This window comes from Cynoglossus semilaevis, chromosome 5 (genome assembly GCF_000523025.1).
Source record: "Cynoglossus semilaevis isolate Cse_v1.0 chromosome 5, Cse_v1.0, whole genome shotgun sequence".
NCBI classification, from domain to species: Eukaryota; Metazoa; Chordata; class Actinopteri; order Pleuronectiformes; family Cynoglossidae; genus Cynoglossus; species Cynoglossus semilaevis.
The window spans coordinates 5,135,068-5,158,936 of record NC_024311.1 but is presented as its reverse complement, the minus strand read 5'-3'; the positions used below and the strand labels follow the sequence as shown (position 1 = coordinate 5,158,936).

At 41.0% G+C, this 23,869-nt stretch overlaps 1 protein-coding gene across 1 annotated transcript; it reads right to left on the bottom strand.

The window, feature by feature from the left end:
• Positions 1 to 2,071: 2,071 nt before the first annotated feature.
• LOC103378750 (homeobox protein aristaless-like 4) lies at positions 2,072 to 23,284 on the bottom strand. Its single transcript, XM_008310068.3, has 4 exons — positions 21,437 to 23,284; positions 11,141 to 11,442; positions 6,096 to 6,224; positions 2,072 to 5,279 (listed from the first exon to the last, which is right to left on the bottom strand). Exons 1-4 carry the CDS (start codon positions 21,885 to 21,887, stop codon positions 4,959 to 4,961), a joined length of 1,203 nt encoding a protein of 400 aa, XP_008308290.2. The 5' UTR covers positions 21,888 to 23,284; the 3' UTR covers positions 2,072 to 4,958.
• Positions 23,285 to 23,869: the final 585 nt, after the last annotated feature.

Here is a 23,869-nt window from a genome sequence, read left to right as displayed (position 1 = left end):
AAAATGGTAGTAAGAGGAAAAGTGGAAAACTACAAACCGAGTTATGATGCTGAGCTACTGGAACACAGTGAAGTGCAATTTCTTTTTATGCCCCAGCAGTTTTATGTTGTTAATACATATGTAAATAAACGCAGTGGTGCCGTCAGACGCATCCACTAAGTACTTTCTGGTTTTATGAATGTGCGTGAAACAAAGTTATAGTAGTCGCTGACATGCATCTGAAAATCTACTATAAATGTGAACAATGGCCGTTGAACTAAATCCACATTTCTGCCGTCAGACGTGTATTGAAATGGTTATATATATATATTTCCCATGTTTTTGTTGTTTGTGGTTTAATTTCTGTTTTTTTCACACTGTTTGTGTTAAACGAGGTCTGTCCAGTTAACCTCGTTTCCAATCTTTTATCTTTTTTGCTGGAGAAAAAGCAAACCCCAGCCAGAAGAGCCTTCAGGTTGATCCGGGACTTGAACAGTTGACTGTTTTCCTATCAGGCGAAAGCTACATCCACTATGTCACTGTGCCACCTTTTAAAATTTGTGCTTGTCTTTACTCTACATGACCTTTACTTTTTTAACACATTCTTCAATCTTCTTCTATTTGTGTGTTTGTATGTAAAGATACAAACACACAAATTCACCTATTTAATTTTAAATAAAGATCAGGCTGAAGTCGTGTGTGTTTTTCCTCTAACTTTCCATCCTGTGATCCATCTTCCACTCCAGAGCCTCTGTGACTCTGTGGATCCACTGTTCCCTCCAGCCTGTCACCTGTTGTTAATATACGCCACCTAATCCACTCTGTTCAATGTCAGCAGTTCAAAAGGGCGCAGTTCGTATTTTTGTCATCTTCAATTAGCGTGATACTCTTGTGGGCTGTGCGATCTCGTTTCAGCACTTGCGTCCCTTCAAAGGCACAGTGTTGCGTGGGGATTTGAGAATGTGACTGTGAGGATGACACCATATTTTGGCTGAGCGCGACGGTCCAAAAAGAACCAAAACTGATTTTTCTTCTCACTGAGTCGCCAGACAGTGTATTTAGCACAGACTTGAAAATGTTTTCTGTGACACTGGAGGCAACTTGAGTGATATCAAATTGTTGATGGGACAACAGTCTTGATTGTCTTGATTCCTCCCTTGTGCAATGTGGTAACAGTTTGTCTGCAGAGGGGCTGGAGGGAGCGGCGTCACATCCAACCACACAGGAACCCTTTGTCTCGCTCTTACACTGTCTTTTAGAAGACGAAATGAGGGGAGAATAAAAAAAAACCCGGTTTGCAATAACTTATTGTAGTTTAATTAAACACAAAATGAAACAAAAGCACAAAAGATGCATACAATCAACACATTTTTTACAAGGGACAATGTAAAAGTCACAATAAAAAGTCAGAGAAACAAACCAATAAGATGGTCAAACACAACCTTTACCTTTAAAAAAAAAACGTTTCCGTGTTATCAAAAAATCCTATAATGTGGATAATCCGTGTTATCAAAAAATCCTATAATGTTCCAATAGTTTAAACTGTTCCATCCATTATTGCAGGTACTCTTGTTGATTATACTCATACCTCTATACTGACTACCTCACCTCAGTAGTATTTAAAACAAAAGTGGCCAAAAACTGCATCATAAACAGATTAACAATTGATTCTAATTTAGAGAATGGCTTTTGAAGCAGTCCGACTGAGGACGCAGTAAGAAACAGGAACTGGTAACAAAGCAAGTTGGTGTCCACAGTGTTAACCTGAGCTCCTGCTCTAAGTGCCAGTGAGTTGTGTGTTGCCTGTGTAACACTGTAGGGAAGCAGTAATGTCTGACTGTCTGAGCGACTGACACAGTCTCGTAGAAAATGTCCAGCACTTGGATCAGTGTTAATTAAAAAGCCTTCCTGCCCCGGTCACTGTGGTGGGTTTGAAGGGAGGGTTACTGCAGCTTTGGACCAGTGGACACCGAGACAGTGAGAGACACGGGTGTTTGTGTGAGACAATGTGGGGGTGAATCTGTGAAAGCAGATCCATGACAGCTGAGGTGGAAGCATGTGTGAGGCATGTTTGTTTTGCATTTACCCTCCAGCACAGCTGTGTGCACCGCGCTTTTTTCAGAACACGGCGAACGTCCTCAACATTGCATACAGACACTGTCTCCTTTGTCATTTTTACTTTAAAAAAAATAGTACTATAGATTATTCATTTGCCTCGGATTTGGAGCGGAGAATAAGAGTGGATATAATTTGGAAGAGTTGAGGTTGAGCTGCTGTGAACCTCTGCTGCTTCAACCTGCCCGCAGGAGGACAAGTGAATGTGGTTCAGTTTAGAGAATTAGCAATGGTTGCTCTGCCTGGAGGTGTTCTACGGGGATTCAGACTTGCCTTTCAAAACCATGAAACCCCTTTGTTATGCTCAGAGCTTAAGTCAGACCATGACAACAAAGAAAAGAACATGCACAGGCTTATTGTTCGACATCATCTGCTATTCCTGTCCCCGGAGGAGGCAGTCGCCAGGGCATCTGTGTTTGAATATGTAAATAATATGAGATGATAGATAAAGAGATGTTTTTAAAATTCAGAAACGATTCTTATCATTTTTTTTTTTTTTTTTACTTTTACCTCATTTTTTACAGAGCGAGACAAACACAAGGCACATTGTTCCCCAGGCCTGATGTTGGTAAACAGAAGATTCCTGGCAGTGTTTTTCTTTTCCTCCAACACGTTGGTGGTCTCACTAAAACCACTCCTGTTTATGTGTTGTAATGGTGGGAAACAACGGTGCGATGTGACAAGAGTCAAACCTGCTGCACCTTCTGCCCAAACAGTGCTGGTTTAAGGTCAATCAAACTTGGGCTGCTGTTGCCTTCAAGTTCACCTTCAGGACGCAGAACACAACAACATGTAGATGAGGAGAAACCTGAGACGTGGAGCCGAGCAGGCCGGGCTTCAGGTCTAACGGATTCCAGAAGGTGGTGACTGTCAGTCAGTGTTACGCACGTCATGTGATCACACAGGCTAACACAAACAATGGGTTTGGAATATGAACGCAAAAACTCAGATGATGGTGTAGATCGTATTATCAAAATCAGTCAAAATAACTAAAGTTAGTACAGCACGGTCCGACTGGCTGTGACTGGCTGTTGACACTGATGCTGTGAATTCAAAACCTCATCACCTCATACTGGTTTTGTTGGTCTATATAACGGGTCACCAACCAGTGTATATTTGTCTGAGGGTAAGAATTTTTCTGGACAGACATCCTGGGGGACGGACTTGCAGATCAACTTCAATAAAAATCACATTTTTATTAATCATCAACATAATTATTTGATGATTATGACACTGATAATTATTAATTTTCATTTCAGTTGCTTTAAAGGTAATGACCACACTTTTTATTTTTTCTTTGATCGTCACAAATTTGGAATCCAGTCGCGCCTCAGATTAAACAGTTTGGCGTGCTGGATTTGGCCCACAGGCCACATGTTGATAGTCACTGCTATACACCCTCACTTAGGTGGAGGTGGAATTGTGATAATGATTTTTTCTATTATTTTTTTGTTATTGCAGACATTTGTGAACTGTATGATAATGATGCTTTTGTATAGTGTAAGGTTACTGATTCTCACAGGTTCTGCAAGATGGTAACAGTCGATTGTCGTTGTCTCTACAGTCACTAGGTTTAAACTGGGCTTCTCCCTAATACTGCATATAAACATGCTCCTTGGTGTCTTATAGGAATCCAAAATCATGTTGCGCAGCATTTGTGATGATATTTTGGGAACAGCGATTGACAGCAAAGCTCAGCTGGGCTGCATTTGTCTACACTCTTTGGTGGATCACTACACTACACTTCTGTGTCCCACATGGACCAAATAAACTGAGATGAATACGGACGATTTTTACTGTAAAAACTCCACTTGAAACAAACACAGTTTTCCAGTTTTGAAGGGAAATTGAGGAGGAGTTGAAAGATGTGACGGGGCAACAATGAGATTTTATTGCTCAGCTTTAACAGAGCTGCACCAACATCCTTTGACTGCTCAAGGGTGTCAACACACTGCGTTGTGTATCTGCTGCTTCTGTTTCCAGTGTGGTAGCTGCTGGTTTCACTGTTATTTCTGGCGCTCGGACTGACAAGTAGGCACTGCTTTCTGTGAAACTCCTGCGAGTGGAAATGCTGGAAAACAGAGGCGTCTCTGTTTGAGAGGCCGCCGCTGTGACCCTCCACTGCTCACTCACACACACACACACACTTCCTCACACTTCCTCTGTCTGCGGCCATCAGAAGAGCGAGTCAGTGTGGCAGGTTGATGTGTCTGACCAAACTATGTTTGCTGTTGAAATGCTAAGGATTAGTAACTGAAAAACACCGTCACCTTGCGTCTTCAGTTATTTCCACCTGGCACCAAACATGACGAGTCAGTCTTGTGCGGATCAAAGACGTCTTATAAAGATTAGAAGGCTTTCTAAGGACGCTTACAGGAAATAAACATCAGCCACAAACAACTGTGGGGGGAAAGAAACACTCGAACTTTAAATAACAAGATAAAGAAAAAATCAAAACGGCACCCGAACAACGAAACAGAACGACAACTGGACACTGTACAAACACCAGTTCCTGTATTTTAGCATTAAGTGCACGGACTAGTTTTTAAAAATCTTTACCTACGGATGTCTCACTCCTCCAATCAGAAATACACTGCGTCACTCTGTGGTTCTGCTCACACAGCTCAGGTCACTCCCCCTCCGTCAGAGAGAACCGCAGCACCGATGTGCCGTCGTGTCCTCTCTCCCGGTGTCATTGTCATTGTGTAGTCTCTGTATTTGCATAATTAACATATTGCAACACTCATTAAGGTAGTCGCTGTTGCCTGCAGATTTCTCTACTCTGTCGCCCCCTAACGCCATGCTGGGGTTTGTGTGGCATTCTCGGAGTGGACCCAATCCTCCCTCCGGCGTCTATCTGCACATCATGTGGCCCAAGATATGGCTGCGCTGTGCTCTTTGGCTTTCATGCGCAGAGCTGCGATACTAGAAGACTTGCGGTCGGGGTCCATGTTGAGATCGTATGCGTTGATGCCCGCGGCCATGCCCGGCGGTCCTCCAAACAGCCCGCCCATGTGGGCCTGTCCCACGTGACCCCCAGGACTGGGCACGCCCAGAAAATCAGACACCCCGCTGGCAGAGTGGGGGTGAGGAGTCATGCAGGGGGTCACGGTGTCGCAGGGCACGACGCAGCCGGGTACAGGAGACGCCGCGCTGCTGCCGCCGATCCAGGAGGGGTTCTGGATCTGAAATCAGCGTTGGTAAAGAGACGTCATTCACATGTACAGGTCAAATGGAGCAGTTTGAGAGTTCAGAGTAGATGGATGCAAGATAACGAGAAAATAAAAACACAATGAAAATGATTATATTATTATTATAAGTAAATAATCTGGGACTGTAGAGAGTGATCACAGCAGGTTAGTCGACTCCACCGGTCAGATCAGAAGACACGTCCTAATGTGGTTGAAAAGGAGGAAGGCTAGCTCCTGTTGGACTACATGGACTACCTAAGGCATTGTTTCCCAAAGACTGGGTCGCAACCCTCAGGTGGGTCGCAAGAGGTTTTTTTTTTTGGGTCGTCTCGCATCAAGTTTCCCCTGATTCCCAGGAGTTTACGAATAACGTCGATGAATGTTCGTGACTTTTAAAATAGAGAAAAAAAATGTTTGGGAAAGACTGACCTAAGGTACCAGCAGGGTATGATCTAAAAATAAAACAAGTCAACAAGACGGTCAACAATTGTACTGTTACTGTGCTTTTGGAATCAGTTCCACTGGCAGTGATATTCAAATAGGTGGAATGACAGTGGTAAGAAGAGTGTCTGCTACTGTCTGTCCCAGAACTAGTTATTAGTATTACGTTGTTCAGGAAGTCTGTATCAAACGTGTAGTTCTTTGTATAACTAGGTGACCGCTAAAAAAGTTCACTGACCCCTGGTCTAAAGAGAGGGAGGTGTCAGACTAAATATACTTGGGGACAAACCTGTTTTTTAAAAGAAAAAAAAGCATCTTTAATAATTCCTTGACTGAACAAATCACCATTGTAATTTTTTTTTTCTGTACCTGTGCGTAGTTCTCAGGCCGTGTCAGCAGAGGCAGCTCATAAGCTGTGGAGAAGTGCGTCCTGACCTGCTGCATCTGACCGAAACGCTCCCTCTTCCTCCATTTGGCTCTTCGGTTCTGGAACCAAACCTGCGTCAATGTAGAAAACAGCTGAAGGTTAAAGTCTGCACAGTTCTGGGCCCGATCAGAGCAAACACAGCATATCTTCACTGACATGACGGCAGAGAGAGGTGACAGTCTCTGTCCATCCATGTCTAAACAGGGGTTTCAATGTGAGATGGAAATACTTTCAGCTTCACCGACAGCCTGAGAATGTGAATATAGTTTCAAATGCCAGTGCTGTCGTTCAAATCTCCGTCCAAGTGAAAGAGAAACATTTCAATCCCGGCTGCAGCGCTCACTAAACCTACAGATGTAAACACGTGTCACTCCTACGTCACAGGGAACATTTTTCAGGAATCATTTTTAAGCCCCTTAATCTGACGCCATTGTTTATCTGAAGCGTCGTTGTGTTTGACGAACCATCGGAGTGTACCAGACAACTCCACTGCTAACAACCTGACTGGACCGATTATGGCCAAACGGAGGCGCTAACTCCTCCTACCATCTTTTTTTTTACTTCAGACAAGAGCAGCCAACATGGGGAATGGAAACATGAGATGGGATTAGAACTGGAGTTTGTTTGCATTTCCCTTTTTAATTTCCTGAGGACTAGAGCTCCGGCTTAGAGATGCAGTCTCCTCCTAAGATACAACAGCACACAGAGCCGAAGGATGTGATCCTCCGTTTCTGAGGTTTTCATACGTGAAGAAGAAGTTAGCATCATGACGAGGAACAATCTTCAGTTTTCTGACAGTTGTGAGTTTTCCTGACAGCGTCTTAACGTCAGATTGAGACAGGTGTTTTCTGCTAACCTTTAGCAACGTATAAGATATCTTTTAGATATCATTTTAGCTTTTCTAGCCTTTTCTTTTTAGTATCGTCCGTATCATTTTAGCTTTTCTAGCCTTTTCTATTTAGTACTGTATATTTCCAGGCCAGATTAATGATTAGTGTTATCCTTTTTGGATAAAGTGTTGTCACTGTTCTATAGTGCAGTGTATATCATGCCTGCCTTACACACAGAAGGTCATGGGTTTGAGCCCAACAGGAACCACATGCTTAACGGCGCCTGTGTGGATTGCAAAAACTGAAACTGTGAATTTCACATTGTGGGATGAATTAGGGAATTAATTAATAATTTTTTATTTTTTATTAATTAGAATCTACAGTATGTACTACTCATCTTCCAGTTAAAAAACCCCCATATGACTGGACCTACAAAGTCAAGAAACCATTTTTCAGATCTTCCTGACTAGGACCTGAAACTTTAGAACTCAGCACCTGATGCTCTGGTTCTTTGGTTATCACTTCACCCACCCATGTTAACTAGCAGTGAATTTGTCCTTACCCTAATCCAGTCTGAGTGTACAGTATCACCCAGCAGTTTTCCTGTGGCCCCTCCCTCCCTGATTTCGCCGAGTCTGTTGGCCATTACACCAGCAGAACATATTTCTGTGTTGCACACACTGCATTGTGACAGTAATTGCTAAAGACCTTGACAGCTTAAGTAGCTGGTGGACTTTCAATAAGGTCTTATTTATGTTACAGCCCCAGAGAGAAAGAGCAGAGAAGTGCCAAACTGGCCGCAGCAGGAGAGCCGAATGGGCTTTGAAGGCACTTTGAAGTAAGAGAACAACTCAGAGGATTGATAACCCGCCTCTGCTGTCACTCATGTCAGCTTCTATACTGAAGTTCAATGGACTCATAATACGATGGAAACACCTCGGAGTAGTTCTGTCCTTCAACAAACCCATGTTTTTACCCAGGATTCTCCTCGCAATGACTTCATAATTCCCCTGTCAATTAAAGGGTAAATCCAGGACACCATTTTATGGTCCATTATTAGGATGATGATGTCACTGTGAGCTGTGCTAACAAGGACATAAATTCTGACCAGACAGATTTTGATGGACGTTTGAATCTAGATTAAATCAGATTTGGGTTGTGACTCAGATGCTCTTCACCTTTTCACTGCACTGACACTGTGGGAAAGTGGAGTTTTCTCTCATCGATTGCTTCAGACGTGTGTTCCCAGCACTGGTCTGCCAAACATTTTTCTCATCGCCTGTTTTAAATGTCAAACCAAGATGTGACACATGCTGTCGTTGTTACTTTCTCACTTTCCTTTAATGAGTCTGCAGCCACTAAGCCACTGAGTCACTAATTACCATTATAAACGTAACCCTCTAAATACAATTAAAAGATTCCATTCTTTTCCACATATAAGCCCTTATTATTTTCCAAGTTTTTCAACTTCTGATCCTGAAATTCAAAGCAGCAGCTATTTTAAAAAATAATAACGTTGTGTGAGAATTACTGGCATCAAACACAGTTGGCATCTTAATCGTCATCTATAAATTAGAACGTGTCTCAAGTCAATAAAACCCTAATCTAAGGCTATAGAATAAGACACAGATATGAAGGCGGTCTACAGCCAGGCAAACACATTTAAATTTTAATATTTTCCTTTAAGCAGTTTATCCTGTATTTGGATAAAAAAAATCACTGCTGTGTCATTTTATTTCTCTTGTTGCACCATGTTGGACTATTGGTGTAGTGTCAGTAAAGTTGAATGGACTTTAGAAGCACTAGCTGTGAATGTATCACAACATACTGTTGGTTTATTTTAGTCGGCGGTAAACTAATTCACATAGAAGTCATTTTGAGGTTCAGAACTGAATGGTCAATCTGTTATGTCTGGTTTCTAGCATGACATAAGCTGACGTTTTGATGTAGTGTTGGAGGTGAAGTTCAGCACAGAGTTAGCGTAGCCAGTCAGGATGGGTTCATGTTAAATATATAATGTTAATTGACTCATATGACCTGACCATACTTCATAGATACTTGATGAAGTTATGTATCTGTATGGTACAATATGATTGGATTCCTACAGTAGATGGTCACTACTACACACTACAGAGTTATATTTATATATTTTGTGTAATTATTTTAATTACCCATGATCTCCCAGCACTCTCCAAACAAAACATGCAGGTAGTAAAAACACCGGTACAGACAGTGGTTCACTCCCACTGTCATGTGTTTTTATTTCTGTTTTACTGTCTCGTCTTGAATGTTTTTTTTTTCCACCTCCAAAATGAAAGCCGATACCTTTCTGCTTCACATCCAATCCCTTTCCTCCGTCAGCCTTTGCACTTTGTTTCTTCTACGTGGTCAAATCCCATTTCCTCTCTTGCGTCATGCATTTGAATCTACAAACTATTACAGACACCTGTGTTTTCCCGCACAGCTCCACATGTCAGACGCTGTCCCGGCTCAAGTCTGAAAGATGTGATGTTTTTGAAACCCTCCCACCCTTGACCCCTGACCTCCACATGTATCTGCGGTACATATGACTCTCTGATCTGGACTGGCTCGCCTCTTTGAAAGACAGAGAATAAAAAAAGCAAACAACCTCCGACTCTGAGGTTTTCAGCTGAGAGCACGGAACCATCTGTCAATCTGAGCCGTTATCGCACGCTTCAGAATCCTATAGTTTTCATGGAATTTGTGTTTAAAGAGTCAAAGCGTCTTGAAAATTGATGTTACGGCAAACATTTTTCTTTAGTGGCAGTAAATTTTTTATCATCTCTCTTTTCTCTCACGCGCCAGATGCAGAGCTCATGAGCCGCGGCTCCTTTTGCGTGTGAATGAGTGAACGAGTGCAGAGCCCCATCCTGTGACGGACAGGGCTTCTCGGGTCTTTTATCTTTTTAACTCGGGTGTTTGAGAGGGCCGCTGGGAGGGCCGGAGACTGTGAAGCTCCATCCGTCTGAGGCCAGTAGCTCTGTGCTGATCAGAGCAGCCTACCTCCACTCCTGGAGCTTCACTGCAGAACCATATTAGAACCTTCAGGGCGGCACTGAGCTCTGGCTTCCTGCGTTTGTTTTTCTGTAGATATTTTTCAAAAGATTCAGTTTTGACCTTGTCACGTCAAAGGTTGATGAGCCAAAAGGCTCTTGGGAAAATGTTCACACCTTTCCTGGAGACCACAGCGGGGACACATTCTTGTCTGGGATAGATCTTAATGAAAGAAAAACAGAGAGAATCCCAGGGCTTTAGTCGTCCACGCTGCACAACACACACGTGTGTGTGTGTGTTACGCAGATATAGAATAGGTGGCGATCACCTCTGTTCCTCAGAGGTGGTCACGGTCATCCACGGGGCAGCAGGGTCAGAGAAAGGTTTCATCCCTGACGTCCTGCGCTCCTCAGACTCCACCACTGCCACCTGAACTGTCTGGACTCCTCACACTCAGACACGTCCGCTCATGTGTGGATGAAAACCTACTCCTCGCACATACGAGGCCCAGGCAGCTCAATTCTCAGCCCCCCTAGGGCCCCTTGGCCTCTGTTAGCTCCCACTCCCCCACTCTCGCCCCATGACTCCCACATCACCAGATAAATCTCTGGTGTCGTTCTGTGACTGACGTTTTCTTTGCCGAGCTGCAGATGTTGAAGGATCCATGAGGTTGTGTTATTTCAACAATGTTCTGCCTTTTGTCTTTTAAGGATTAACTGACAGGGACACGCTTTCATGACTCTGTTGGCAACTTGTTGCCTGTTAATCCTGTGAGAAATAGTCAAATTAAAACCTGAAAAGTCACACTAATGACTTGCTTTTAAAATTAATAAATAAAATAAATAATACAAATGTCCCCATCTCTTTAAGTGCAGGAAGAGGTATAAATGTATTATATGTATTGTTTCTAGTTCTACAGACTATTGATCGACCTCAGAGTGCCCCTCAGGAGGACGAGCCAATGTCAAACCATTAATAAACTTCATTCACTCCCTGTTGAACTAAATATTTAGAAACTTCTCTATCAGTTTATATTTCTTTGCTTTGGGATTGGTCCTAATCTCTGTCTGCAGTTTTATTGGACTCCATCTCCCCTCTGTATAAATCACCCTGTGAACAAAGTAGACGCCGTCCTTCTTTACCTGCACTCTGGCTTCAGTCAGGTCTGTCCTCAGTGCTAGCTGCTCCCGGGCGTAAACATCAGGATAGTGCGTCTTCTGGAAAACCTTCTCCAGCTCTTCCAGCTGGTAGCTGGTGAAGGTGGTGCGATTCCGCCTTTTTTTGCCCTTGTTGCTCTCGCTGCCATCGGCCTTGTCCAGAGGACCGGCTAAGTCGGTCGACGCCTTGACACCTTGATCCTTCACAGCTAGGTAGCTGGAGTCCATTCCGGGCGGATCAGAGTTTGGGGCCAAGTCGGCGTCTGTCAGACCTGGAGTTTCTTTACCTGCCGACATGGAGGGGAAAAAAAAGAAATGGAAACCTGGTGAAGAAGTTTCTCATTTCCACAGGTTTGTCAGTAGAGAAATGATGGAATCGAAGGAGATATATCTAAATTAGGTGCCCTCCAGCAGAAGGTGAACATGAATATAAAGGAATGTATGAAGGTTATTACATGATGTTGAGCAAAGAGTTGTGTTATAACTTGGCTCTGAGGTACACCGTCCCTCATTTTCTGCAGACAGCGTATAAAAGTACTGTAAGATAAATGTGCGTAATGATCTACTGCTTCTCCTCGGAGTTTTGGCGGCAGCGTGGAGGGAACTGATGAGAGTCATGTGTGTGGATTCTCCAGATGAACAAGACAATAAAGTACAAGGGGAAATCTGTTAATATTCAGACTTCAAAGCACTTCAACTCCCTCTTTTTAGTGCCTCACTCCAAGTGCTGAAACTGTCTTTTCTGCTGTATTTTTATGGCGTTTCTTTCTGTCGTTGGGACACTCGGAGTTTTACAAACCTCTGAAATGACCACACAAAAATGCACCTGCTTTAAAAGTTGAGAAATGTTTTTTTACCCGACAGCTGCGGGAACATAAATGCTGACGTCCATCTGTACAAAAGTCATGTTCTCTAGTTTTCTCATAGACCTGAGGTAATGAACCCGAGAAAGTAGTCCAGAGATGTCGTTCATTCCCAGTTTACTTCTAGACACATAGTATATTAGGATCAATTTATAAAAGACAATCAGTTTTGGATAGATTTATATCTAACTTCCTGTTCATTATCTATCCATCCATCCATCCATCCATCCATCCATCCATCCATCCATCCATCCATCCATCTATCTATCTTCTTGTTATTGTATTTGTTACATTAGATATTTAAATCTAATTTAAATAAATAGATGGAGTCTGTCTGACACAGCCCAGACTCACTGGATCTTTAATCTTTCGTGGATAAAAGGCTGCAGTTATTTGGACATTTCTCCTCTATCTGCTAAAAAGAAAAGAAAAGAAAGAATTTACTGGCAGCAGCTTTTGTAACTGACGATATCATAACCATGGACCGTGTATAAGAAATGGACAAATCTATATTAAACCTGAAGGAGAGCTGCACTGAATTTAAACTTGTCCATAGAACAAATTCTTTCTTTGTACTCTGTATATACTCTTTTTTTTTAGGACCTGCTGTTCCTTTTCTGTCCACTGGTGTTTTTGCCCTGTTGTGCTTTATGGTCTAATTTACTCTTAATGGGACTTTAGTTTCTGGAGTTTCTGATTGATTTAAACCATAAACCCTTTGTTTATTGACGTATTCTGTATGGAGTTTGAAAACCACTCACAATTTGGACTAGTGTGTACCTTGGGTCTTACCTACGATGCTTTTAAATGTTTTTTTCAGCAAAGGTAAAGTAACTAATTTCAATTTGATGACTGATTTTGATTCAAGTTTATGAGGCCTAAGAAGAAGTACCTCAAGGTTTTTGAGGGTCTTGATTTAAAACCAAAAGCCTACTCTTGATATATTACTTTGTTTGGCCATTTCTATTCAATAGTTAAAGCTGTAAAAGCTGTAAAGTACATATGTTGACTTAACAATTGACTAAAACTTAGTGACGGTCTGGTGAAAGTCAGAAGTAGTTGTTGTGTTTTCTACAGTTTTTTCCATGTAGTTGTTGTGTTTTCTACAGTTTTTTCAGTTTTTTCCATGAGCTTGGTTTGTTTGTTTCTCAGAAAATGACTGAGGTTTAGCTGCGGCCTCAGGACGGGCACATGGTGCTGGTATCCCGCTGAGTCCGGGCTCCGCCGAGATAAGCTGTGTGCAGGAACACAATGCCACATGAAGCTGTTGTTTTCTTTCATTCATCCCTGCAAGGAAAGCATGAAACCCCGCTAGTTTAAAAACCCCACACTGCACACAATGCAGATACTGTATTATCTGACAGTATTGTATTGTATGACAGTGCACCGCAGCAGATGAATTTCATCTCTCGCAGATCCAGTGGGCAATGTGTCTCTGGTTTCTGAGATGCTTGACTAATAGTGCCAGGAGCGTATCTGGGCTGAGGGTTGATGTTGTGGTGGTAAACCCCTCACTGGGGGTCTCAACACCAGCAACACTGTCTCTGTCTTCATGATGAACGCATTCTGTTAGGTCTGTGGGGAGTAAATGTGTTTTAGGCAGCCAAAATTCTCTGGAGTTATTTCTTCATATTTCCCTGGCTGGCACCCACAGGCCCCACAAGGCGAGGCCCCTCACTGATCAAAGACCGTTGTTTATATCCAGTGTCACTGATGTTTTTCTGGCATGAGGGGAATATTGTGACAATCTCTTTCTTGTTATCCAACCAAACCTCTGGAACTGTGAGAGTCTCCAACAGAGCCCAAGGTAAAGAGCAACGGAGCCTCCTGCAGAGAGGACCATATGTATGATGAACATAAGAAAGCCTTACTGTAAACAACGTCTGTTTGGATGTAATCCATGTGAGAGAGACAGGAAGAGACTGTGAAAAACATGTGCCGCTTCAAAAAGCATCTCCGTTTTTTTCGCCGTACAAAGTCTGACCTGAACCTGCACTAATGGACCTCAGGTCTGGGTCTTTGGTCAAACAGAAAACTAGTCCATTTGCTGTTTCAATAGTCATGCAATTTTCTTTTTTAAATTATAACAAAATAAGATAAGAGGATATTTAAGAAACTGCAGAACGTACAGAAACATGAAAATATTAAACTTAAACTGGCTGGAAAGCCACGCTAGAAACAGACTTTAAAGTCCATTCAAAGGAATATAATGGAAAACAATACACTGCTGTGTAATGGCAGAGGCACTGTAATCGGGTGAATGGGCTGCAAAAAATAAAATTATATCAATATATTACAGTATGTTAAGTAATGATTATTCATTCTGAACCTAATCATAATGATAATAACTAATTATAATAATAGTGAATTCTGCACAGTATTTAGAAATATATTCATATTCTTGACTGTGTTACATAGGGGCCCATTGTGTGTGTGTGCGTGGGGGGGGGTTATTAAATTCGTGGCTGTCAAATATAAGTGAGAACACTCTAAAATGTAATTTTTTTTATTAAAGAAGAGCAGTCTGATGTTTGTCAGTCGTCATTTGTTTCTTTTGTGACCTAAATGTTTATTATGATACAGTACATAGTTTTTTTCAGTTCATCTCATATAAATGCAAAATTCTAAAATTTCATCTAATTAATGTGGAATGACATATACCAGTGGTCCTCCCCCCAGAGTGAGGGGTGAAGCCCCTGGGAGGCACACAGCTAATGTAGGCATGGCCCAGCAAGGCAGATTCATTTCAGTTTTGAAATTGTCTTATTATGTCAGACAATGGTGAACTTGACCTGATTGGTAGTTTGATTCCCTTTTAGTCCCATTGAGAACTTTTGAGTGTTAAATACAGTGGATGTTTGTAGCAGTAGCTCAAAACCTGTTGATGTGGTGTGACATAACTATGTCTTATGTACAAAAAATGTGCTTTTATAGTGAACACTGTCATACGTTTTATTTTTATTTTATTTTTATTTTTTAAGTGTCCTGGCCAGGGCAGACAGCAGCAACAGTTCCTTAAAAAATCTTAAATTTCACAAACAAATCTAGCCAATAGATTAATTTCAAAATATAAATTCAGAAATTAAATATATAGACGTCAGCTTAAACAGTCTCCTTAAATCCCTTCAACAATTCCTTTAACTGTTATTGGTTTCAGACTTTCACAGAGGAAGCAAAATAATTGTTTTTAGGTTTAGTGAAGACCTAACTCCCTCAACCTCAGGTGTAGATATAGATGAAGCTCTAATATATTTTGAGGTTTCCATTAAGAAACAAAGTCACATTGAGTCACATCAGCACTATACTGACGATGGATGACAGGAGTCACCTCACCGTGTGAAAAGGAAACACTGTAAGTCACACTCTGCGCCGCAGCTGAACGTGACACTTTACATAAACTAAAACATTTACTTTTCTAAGAGACGGAAAAGAGATGAAGGTGAGGGCACAGTGGGCGTCAGGACAGAGAAAATGAATTATCACAGGAGTTTTAAACTTCAGTGTGGATTCAGGCTGTATGTGTGTGTGTGTGTGTGCAGTGTGTGACTGAAAAAACTGAGGGCTGGATCTGTGAGGCTTGGACAGGAAACGACAAGTTTATCTAATTAACTTTCTTGTTAGATTTGTCAACAAACGCTCGGCAGCTAAAATGTGACGATCATTCAGAAGATGAATAAAAATAAAGTTTCTTTCTTCTTATGCATTTTTCCACAACACTAAATTATACATTCCGATTTTTTTTAAACTTAAGCAACAAATGAAAATATATCATTCATATGAGAATTTTTAAGGTATAGCATGCAGGATTTAGCAGCACCTAGTGGTGAAGTTACATAGATTAAGTCATCAGAAACATCAGAAACAGCCTCTACACCAACATCAAGATGTATAGTTTATGAAGGGCATTTCTGGTGGGGTGATGGGACGGGAGGGGGCTGTTGGTGGGTCTCCAAGTGCATGCTGGGAATATATCCTCTCTGCTTCAGAGCCATAATAAAACGTACTTTCCTTCTGACTCTAATAAGAAGTATCTGACTCCATATTACCCATGAGCTGCTGACTCTTCCTCAGTGTTCACTCACTACCGTAGCTACTGATTCTACTCCTCATCGTGGACGTCTGAGGACAACTGTCCACCCCTGGAAACAACTGCAGATGTGAAATATGTTTGTGAAGTTGAACTCAACAAATAAGTCTGATTTCTTTTTCACACTGACTTGAAGAGTCCGACACGGCGTCAGCAGAGCAGACGTCTTTCCCCTTTTCTTTTACCCTTTCCATCCGACTGAGAAAATCTTTCGAAGCCTTTGAAATCCAATACTACTGACGACACGGGGGTCCAACATACGAGGAAGCTGCCTGAGATTTCTTGAAGACATTTCTCTCTCATCCAAGATTCTGTTTCAGTACGGTCTGACTGTGATGGAAAGCTCCAGGTAGTTCTGCCTCAGTGGGCAGAATCACAGAGGAATTCTCTTGGATGAGAACTCAAACATCCTGAAGGAAAGTCAAGGAAGTCTAGTTGAAGATTTCTACACTGTAGTTGATGGACTTCACAGGTTAGCACTGCTGACTCATGAGTCAACATCGCAGCAGGACAAACCCAAGATGTTGATGAATGAAAAATTCATTAACTCTAAGATGGAAAACTCTTCTCTCCCTAAAAGCCTTCCCCACTGTGTGTGTCTCCATCCCAGAAACTCTCTTCCAAATGTTTTTCTCAGATCTTGGAGCAGAGCAGATTTTTTTTGTGTGTGTGTGTTTTTGTTTTTGCATGCACGCAAATAAAATGAAAAATACTCTGCTGGCACAGTGACTTAACAGCGTGCCCCATCGCTGCGTGAATGGAAAATGTGAATGTTCAAACAACAATGCAGCAGCAGCTCCAGACGCCAATATGGCCGTACACGCAGCACGCGCTAAAGCGACGTGGCAATATTTTAGCTCTGCGGGAGAAACTGCAGAAAATCGTTCGAAATAAAATCTATATTTTACTTATTTACTTATTTCATTCATTTTTACATTTAGTGATGAGACCTACAGTCAGAAGGAACATTAAAATGGTTTAGACATTTATTTTTTTAAGCACATACAATGTTTTATATATGAGCTGTATTTAAATTCTGGTATCATTTTGTTAAATACTCCATTTATTTGTCACGTTTAATCCTAAAAGGTAAATAATAATGATAAATTGACAAAAAAAGATAAAGCAAAAAAAATAAAAAATTCTATTCCACTGTGTTACTCACATCTGTTAATGATGAAGTCGACTGGGAAAAGTGAGGATTTAATAAATGTGTTTTAATCCCAGGTTTCATGCACATTCAGCAGTATTTTCCAACCTTGACCTTTGCCCCTAAACCGTATTGTCCCAGTCTTTCACTGAGGAGCATTGTTTTTTTACACGACTCATCCTTGATTACTTCAATTGGAACTCATATTTACTGTTCCTCCACTCAGTCAACATTTTCATTTTACTGTTCCTCCACTCAGTCAACATTCTCATCTTTTCTATGTTATTTCCCCTGGTAAATATTTTTACGTATATTGTTCACTTTTCTGGTTAATGCAGTTTGTATACTACACACAGGGAGTAAATGTACTGCAGTTCTCTCCACTCGGTTCTTTTCATTTAACATGTCCTGGTGACAGTGAGACCAAAGGAAGTGCTGGAGCCTTTTGCCCTGCTGCTCTCACTGGACCATGCAAACTGAGCCTAATGTAAATTGTCCTGCCAAACTTTGGGCTAAACACTGAAATGGACCCGAGTCGGTGTCACCTCCACTCATGTCGGCGAGCGGCTGAAGTGTGCCCCACTAGTCTGGGCTCTCTGGCTGGTTCCTATTACTCCCTGCTCAAACCAATCAGAGCAGACGGCCATTACGAGACGCTGTAGTGGAATAAAGATGGCGGCGGAACACTGAGACAGAGGAGCAGAACTTTTTAGTTTGTGTTGACAAACTCTCACATAGCCGTGAACAGCTGAGTTCTGCCTCAACTGTCATTTGCTGGTTCTGTGTGGGATTAAATATTTAGACTGAGTGAGCGGAGCAGCAGCAGACCTGGATTGAATTCTTGCTTCGCCTAAAACATAACTTATGGTTAAAGTTGAAAAAGGCTGCGGCCTTTTGGTGTCATCGACTTACAATCAACAGTATCATTACCCTTCACATCTCCGTCTCTGCGCAAGAATAAAAAGCGACAGGAGGCAGGACGCCACTAAATGTATAATTAGACCCACGCAACAATAAACTAACATCTTTCTGTCTGGTTGCAGCCGTTTAGTGTTGACTGTGTAAAACTAGACTCCAAATGTAGCAGAGGGCCCGGCTCTGACTCCAGAGGGTTTCAGATGGGGGGTTTCAAATGGATTTTTTCTGCCCTGTGCAGGAAGGAGAACTTTCTCTGCTCTGCAAACAGATGAGAGCAGGAGAGTCGACCTGAAGGTCAGCACCCTGAGACGCTGAGAGAAGACACGCACATATCAAAAGAAGAGACGAGGAGGGTCTCTGGAGCTTCACACAGACACCGGTGGGAGGGAGGGGGTCGCCTTAAAAACACGGTCTCTCCATTATCTCCTGTTGTTTTTATATTTATGCATTAAATATCTGTATATTTATCTGTTTTTGGTGCACACTTTACTGCTACAATCAGTATTTGAGTGTTTTTAGAATTTTTATTGACAGTATTCAGTTACTGAGTGAATTCATTTTTGGTTCATCAAAAAATTTTAAAAGCACTTTAAATACATACATACATATACATATATATATATAATCCACCATTGTCAGCTTTTAGCTATTTCTGGGCCTTAAAAACCTTTAATTCAAGCTAAAAGTAATTTTAAGGCTAACTTTCTTTTGTGATGATTTCACTTCTTGTTACTTTTGAGCAATTTCTGCTCTGGCTTCTTATTATATATTTTTTAACCAATCACTTTATTTATTATTATTATTATTATTATTATTATTATTATTATTATTATTATTATTATTATTATTATTATTATTGTCCTGTGTAATTGTCTTGTATTTTTGCCACTCACTTTAGCTGCATGTTGTTGTCATGTTCGGCAGCGGTGTTTTGTCAAAACAACAAACCTGTGTTTTAGTGAACTCTAATGAACGTTACCTAAATGTTTATCACGCAATTTGCGCTAGGTTTCAACCGGAAACGTCTCATTGAACACATCTCATCACATTTCACTGGGCGGAAACAGAAATGAGCAAAGTAAAGCTTGATATATTTGTTTACAATTTAAAAAACAAATATCTTCCGGTCCGGTCATTTCGTTTAACTGTACTTTGACAGATTAATGTGCAGATTTATTTGTATTAATCGTAGTTTTCCATCCAGTGAATGTGTTCAAATGTAAAGTTCGACTCTTGTGTTTTCTTGTGTGCAGAGAAGTGAAGCAGTTTGACATCTGAGTCGCATTAATTCTCCCCAGCTCTTCTTGTTTATAGCGCCGACATTTTTATTTTTTTGTTGTTGTCATTTTTTCAGTCTGAACTTACAGTCAAAACAACAACAGTGTCTGTGACGGCAGAAAAAAAAACGACACAAAATTGAAATCCGAAAAATTGTAATGGAAAAATAATTCAAATAAAAAAAAATTCGTTTAAACGAAAATACTTAAACATTTCCCTAATTTCCTTTGAAAGAAATTAAATTGAACCCGGGCGCGTTACTGTACAGTACAAATGTAAAAGGAAGAGTAATTATTCGTTTTAAAGCCTGTTTACAGGCCAGTATAAATGTGATTTAATCTGACTTTACCGGATCTGTGTGTCAGAGTTAAAGGCTCATAAAAACTTAACAACCGTCATAAACAAAGCCGTGAGAGTTGTTGAACTGTGGCTCCGGGTCCACCACTGTACATTAGGACGACGCTGCTGCAAACTGATGACAAATAAATAAGTACCACTGTAATGTACAGTGTGTGTGTGTGTGTGTGTGTGTGTGTGATATGACAAGCAGCAAGACTTCTTAAATGTGTGTTATTTTGTTTGTTTTGTTATTTTCATTTAAAGCTCACTGCCGTTGTTCATTCTCATTCAAACCTTCAAACAATGGTGTTTGTTTAGTGGCAGTTTTTTTTTATATATATGAATAAACAGTCGAATTTGAATCTCAGTTACGGTTTGTGACATTTTCTGGTTAAAAGCCGAAAACTACGAAATCTTGTATAATGGTGAGGCTGTGAAATCGTTTTTTTATTGTCAGGAATATTAGAGAGTTACTCTAGGGGACAAGTTCCCGAAATTATTTTTCTATTGCTTGGAAAGAAAAAAAACGGTATATATTAGTTTTCACTGAAAATATAAAAAAAAATTTGATAATTGAAATTTGATATATTTAATGTCAACATTTTGACATATAGTCGGGGTGTATATTTATCGGGATAATTATTATTATTATTATTCAATGCGTATTATATTATGTTATTATTAATATAAACTTAATATTATTTATATTGCCTGGAATATTTATACACATCTACATAAAATAAAATATATGTTCAGGTTTGATTTGCAATTTTCACGCGCTATTATAATTTAACAGTGTGTGTGTGTGTGTGTGTGTTAGTGTTCGCCTGCATCTCTCTCTCTCTCTCTCTCTTTCTTTTTCTGTTTGTGTGTGTACTGATTTGTCGACATTAATTTTTTTTCAAGCCTATTTCTTGACACCAGATCCTGTTGAAACTATTTCCTTAACACGACTGTGTTTCTTAAAGAAGAAGAAAGTGACAGATTATCACAGATTATCTCTGTTAAACTTCGTTCTCGCCCTCGTAATTTAGCTGTCACTTCAACCTCGGGCCTAATCTAATCTAATCTAATCTAATTGGAGTCTATGAGTAAAGCGTTAGTATGAAAACATGTCTAATCTAATCTAATCTAATTGGAGTCAATGAAGAAAAGCGTTAGTATGAAAACATGTTAGACATCAGTTCAGGGCCTGACACTCGCTAATTCAACAGTTCTGATTAACTCCAATATTAGGGATTACGGTGCAGATTATCACATTAAATCAACTCTAATTTAATCGTGATATCAGTGGAGATTAGGGCTGCTGTTTTACCTCATTACGGTCATTAAGAGCCGTTGGGTCGTGGACTGGGAGTTTGTTTGGCCGAGCGTTTTAACGCACGCAGAGAACAGCAGTTAGGGTTTAGACCGGACACAGTGGACAATCAATCAGACAAAACTCACGAACAGACCAAAACTGTTAGAGTTTTTAAATGACATCCAGATATAACATAAAGGACCCACTCTCTTAACGTACCTGTCTGCACGGAACATAGAGAAGAAAACCTTTCGCAAAATAATATCTTTACAAAGAAACCCTCGCTCCAACTCTCCAAACACACAGCACTGTCCCATACGCAGACTTGTCTTCTATGTCCACTCACCATAGCAGGAGATGGACGCTCCGTTGTGTCCTCTGTCCCGGTGCAGCTCTTCGTCCTCGGGGGGTGTTTTGCAGGACGACCTCTGCATAAACAGGTGGTATTTACCGAACGTCCCCGGCCCAGCTGTGGCGGCATCCAATGACTGGCACTCCTGCTGGAATGGGCTGCGGGACTTTTCTCCGTAAGCCTGACCTTTGCTGGGCAGGAAGGCGGTGATGGAGCTGTATTTGGTTTCAGGGCTGGTGGAGAACGTCCTAAAGTGGTCCGTCTGCAGACCTTGCGCAGCAGTGGAGCTATAATATGAATCCATGGATGTCATGTCGCTGTATGGTACACAGGTCTGTGCGTTCATGCCTAAAAAAGTCATAGGAACAGAGAAGAGCACAGTCTCTCTCTCACCCTCCCTCTCTCTGCCTCTCTCTCTCTCTTTACCTCCCTCTCTCACACACATGCACTCTCTCTCTCTCTTTACCTCGACATCCTCACCCTCTCCGTGAATGGCTTTGGCACAGCTGGCTTTGGTTAGAGGACCATTCAGATCTTTTCTAGGAACCACTATCGTTGACCAAACAGTCTCAACTCCCCGCAGGTTTGAGGAGAGTTACACAAAACGCTCTTGACTCAGAGGATCATGGGAGCCCGCAAACCTCTCCCAGAGTGATTCTGTGGATGACATGCACCAGTCTGGCCGCGTATTAGCTGTTAAAAAGGGATGTGAGGGCGGGCGGGGGCCTAACTCCTGACAGTATAATGTCATTTGGTTATGAATATAGCGCATGAGTGATGGCGCTGGGGCGGAGAGGGCACGATTTTACGCGTCGTTCGTCATGGTTCAACCGCTCCGAGGCAGAGAGGCAGATAAATACCCACAATCAATAGCTGCTAATAAATAAATCCTCAACGTTGTCATGTGATGCGACTGTTGTTTAATCCCAGCTATACCTTTATTTAAACCGGGGCCGTTGATGGAATATCCAGCTCAGAAAATGGCAAAAAGAATTCAATGACAACAGCTGATTTTCTTTATATATAAAACATGTAATTACCACTATATTCGGTATTACCGGTTTATTTATTCTAAACATAAACACATATTATGAAGGTTTGCTTACGTATATAATATTTATATATATATAATACATCTTTATAAATATAACAATATTTAGAGTTTTGCATTTTCTTCCCAGTATTGAGACATAATTTGCATGCGATAAAAACAGTTCATGCCATAGGCCTTAATACGAGCAACATCAAACAGTTCAAATACAGGTTATGTAGGAATACATTTTAAAAACATGTCAAAGAGAACACGCTCTCCTTACTCAAACACTACTCCACTGTTGCTACACCCTCAATGTTACCAGAATGAACAGTCACATCAGCCAGAAGTCCTATCAGATCCCTGCAGACAAGGTTAAGTCACTTTAGTCATGTGACCTACCTTCCTGCCACCGCAAAGATGTAAAATAAACTCCTATATTTATATTTCCACTTAAACTGATTGGGTCTAAAGGACCATTAAAAGTCCAAATAGTTGTCATATTTACGCACATACACGAGCTGAAGCTGTGAGGTCATGAAAAACATGTGCACTGTATTTGCTTTAAAAATTAACTTCTAATTTCCAACAGGCCGTCCGTATTTATAACTGTCTGTTTATCTGGGATGGAGAAGTGAACGCTCAACAGCTTTTCTGACTTTTATTACCTTAGTTACATCTACTGGGAGGAGAACGGCAGTAATGGCAGTGTCTTTTGACTCATATGTGATTACATTACACACAGAGGATTGGTATTGAATTAGGTTTTCTCACTCTGACAATACAATGAAAGAGCTGCAGTTTTAGGAGTGTTGTTATCCCGTCCTGCTGCCAGTGCAGTTATTTTATAATGTTTTTATCACAATGGTCATAATACAATTTATATTCTACCATATCTTGCTGAAACTGTTTATATATTTACATTTATATTATCTTGCTGAAACTGTTTATATATTTATATTTATACGTATACAGAAATATACGACAACAGTCGCCAAATTATATTATAGAGATAGTGGTATCTTTTGTTGTGGCTGTCACTGGTAACAGACCAAAGAAAATAAAAGTAATACAATCAGCCTGTAAATATTGTAATTCAGGTTACACTCTGTGCTAAACAACAAACATCCTGGTGTTCACTCAGGTGCCAGTGTTTAAGTCAGACTTCCTCCTGTAGATGTGCTCAGATCCTGTATCCACGTACACACTGACAGGAAGCAGAAAGATGTGGCACAGATACACTTATACAGACTGACAGAAAACCAGCTCTACAGAGTCACTGCTGAACGTACATCCAAACATCCATATCCACGCAGTCCTGCACACATGGTGAACACGTGCACATATATGATTAGGCCTGTGTTGAGGGGGCAGAGGGGAAATAGCAGCAGAGA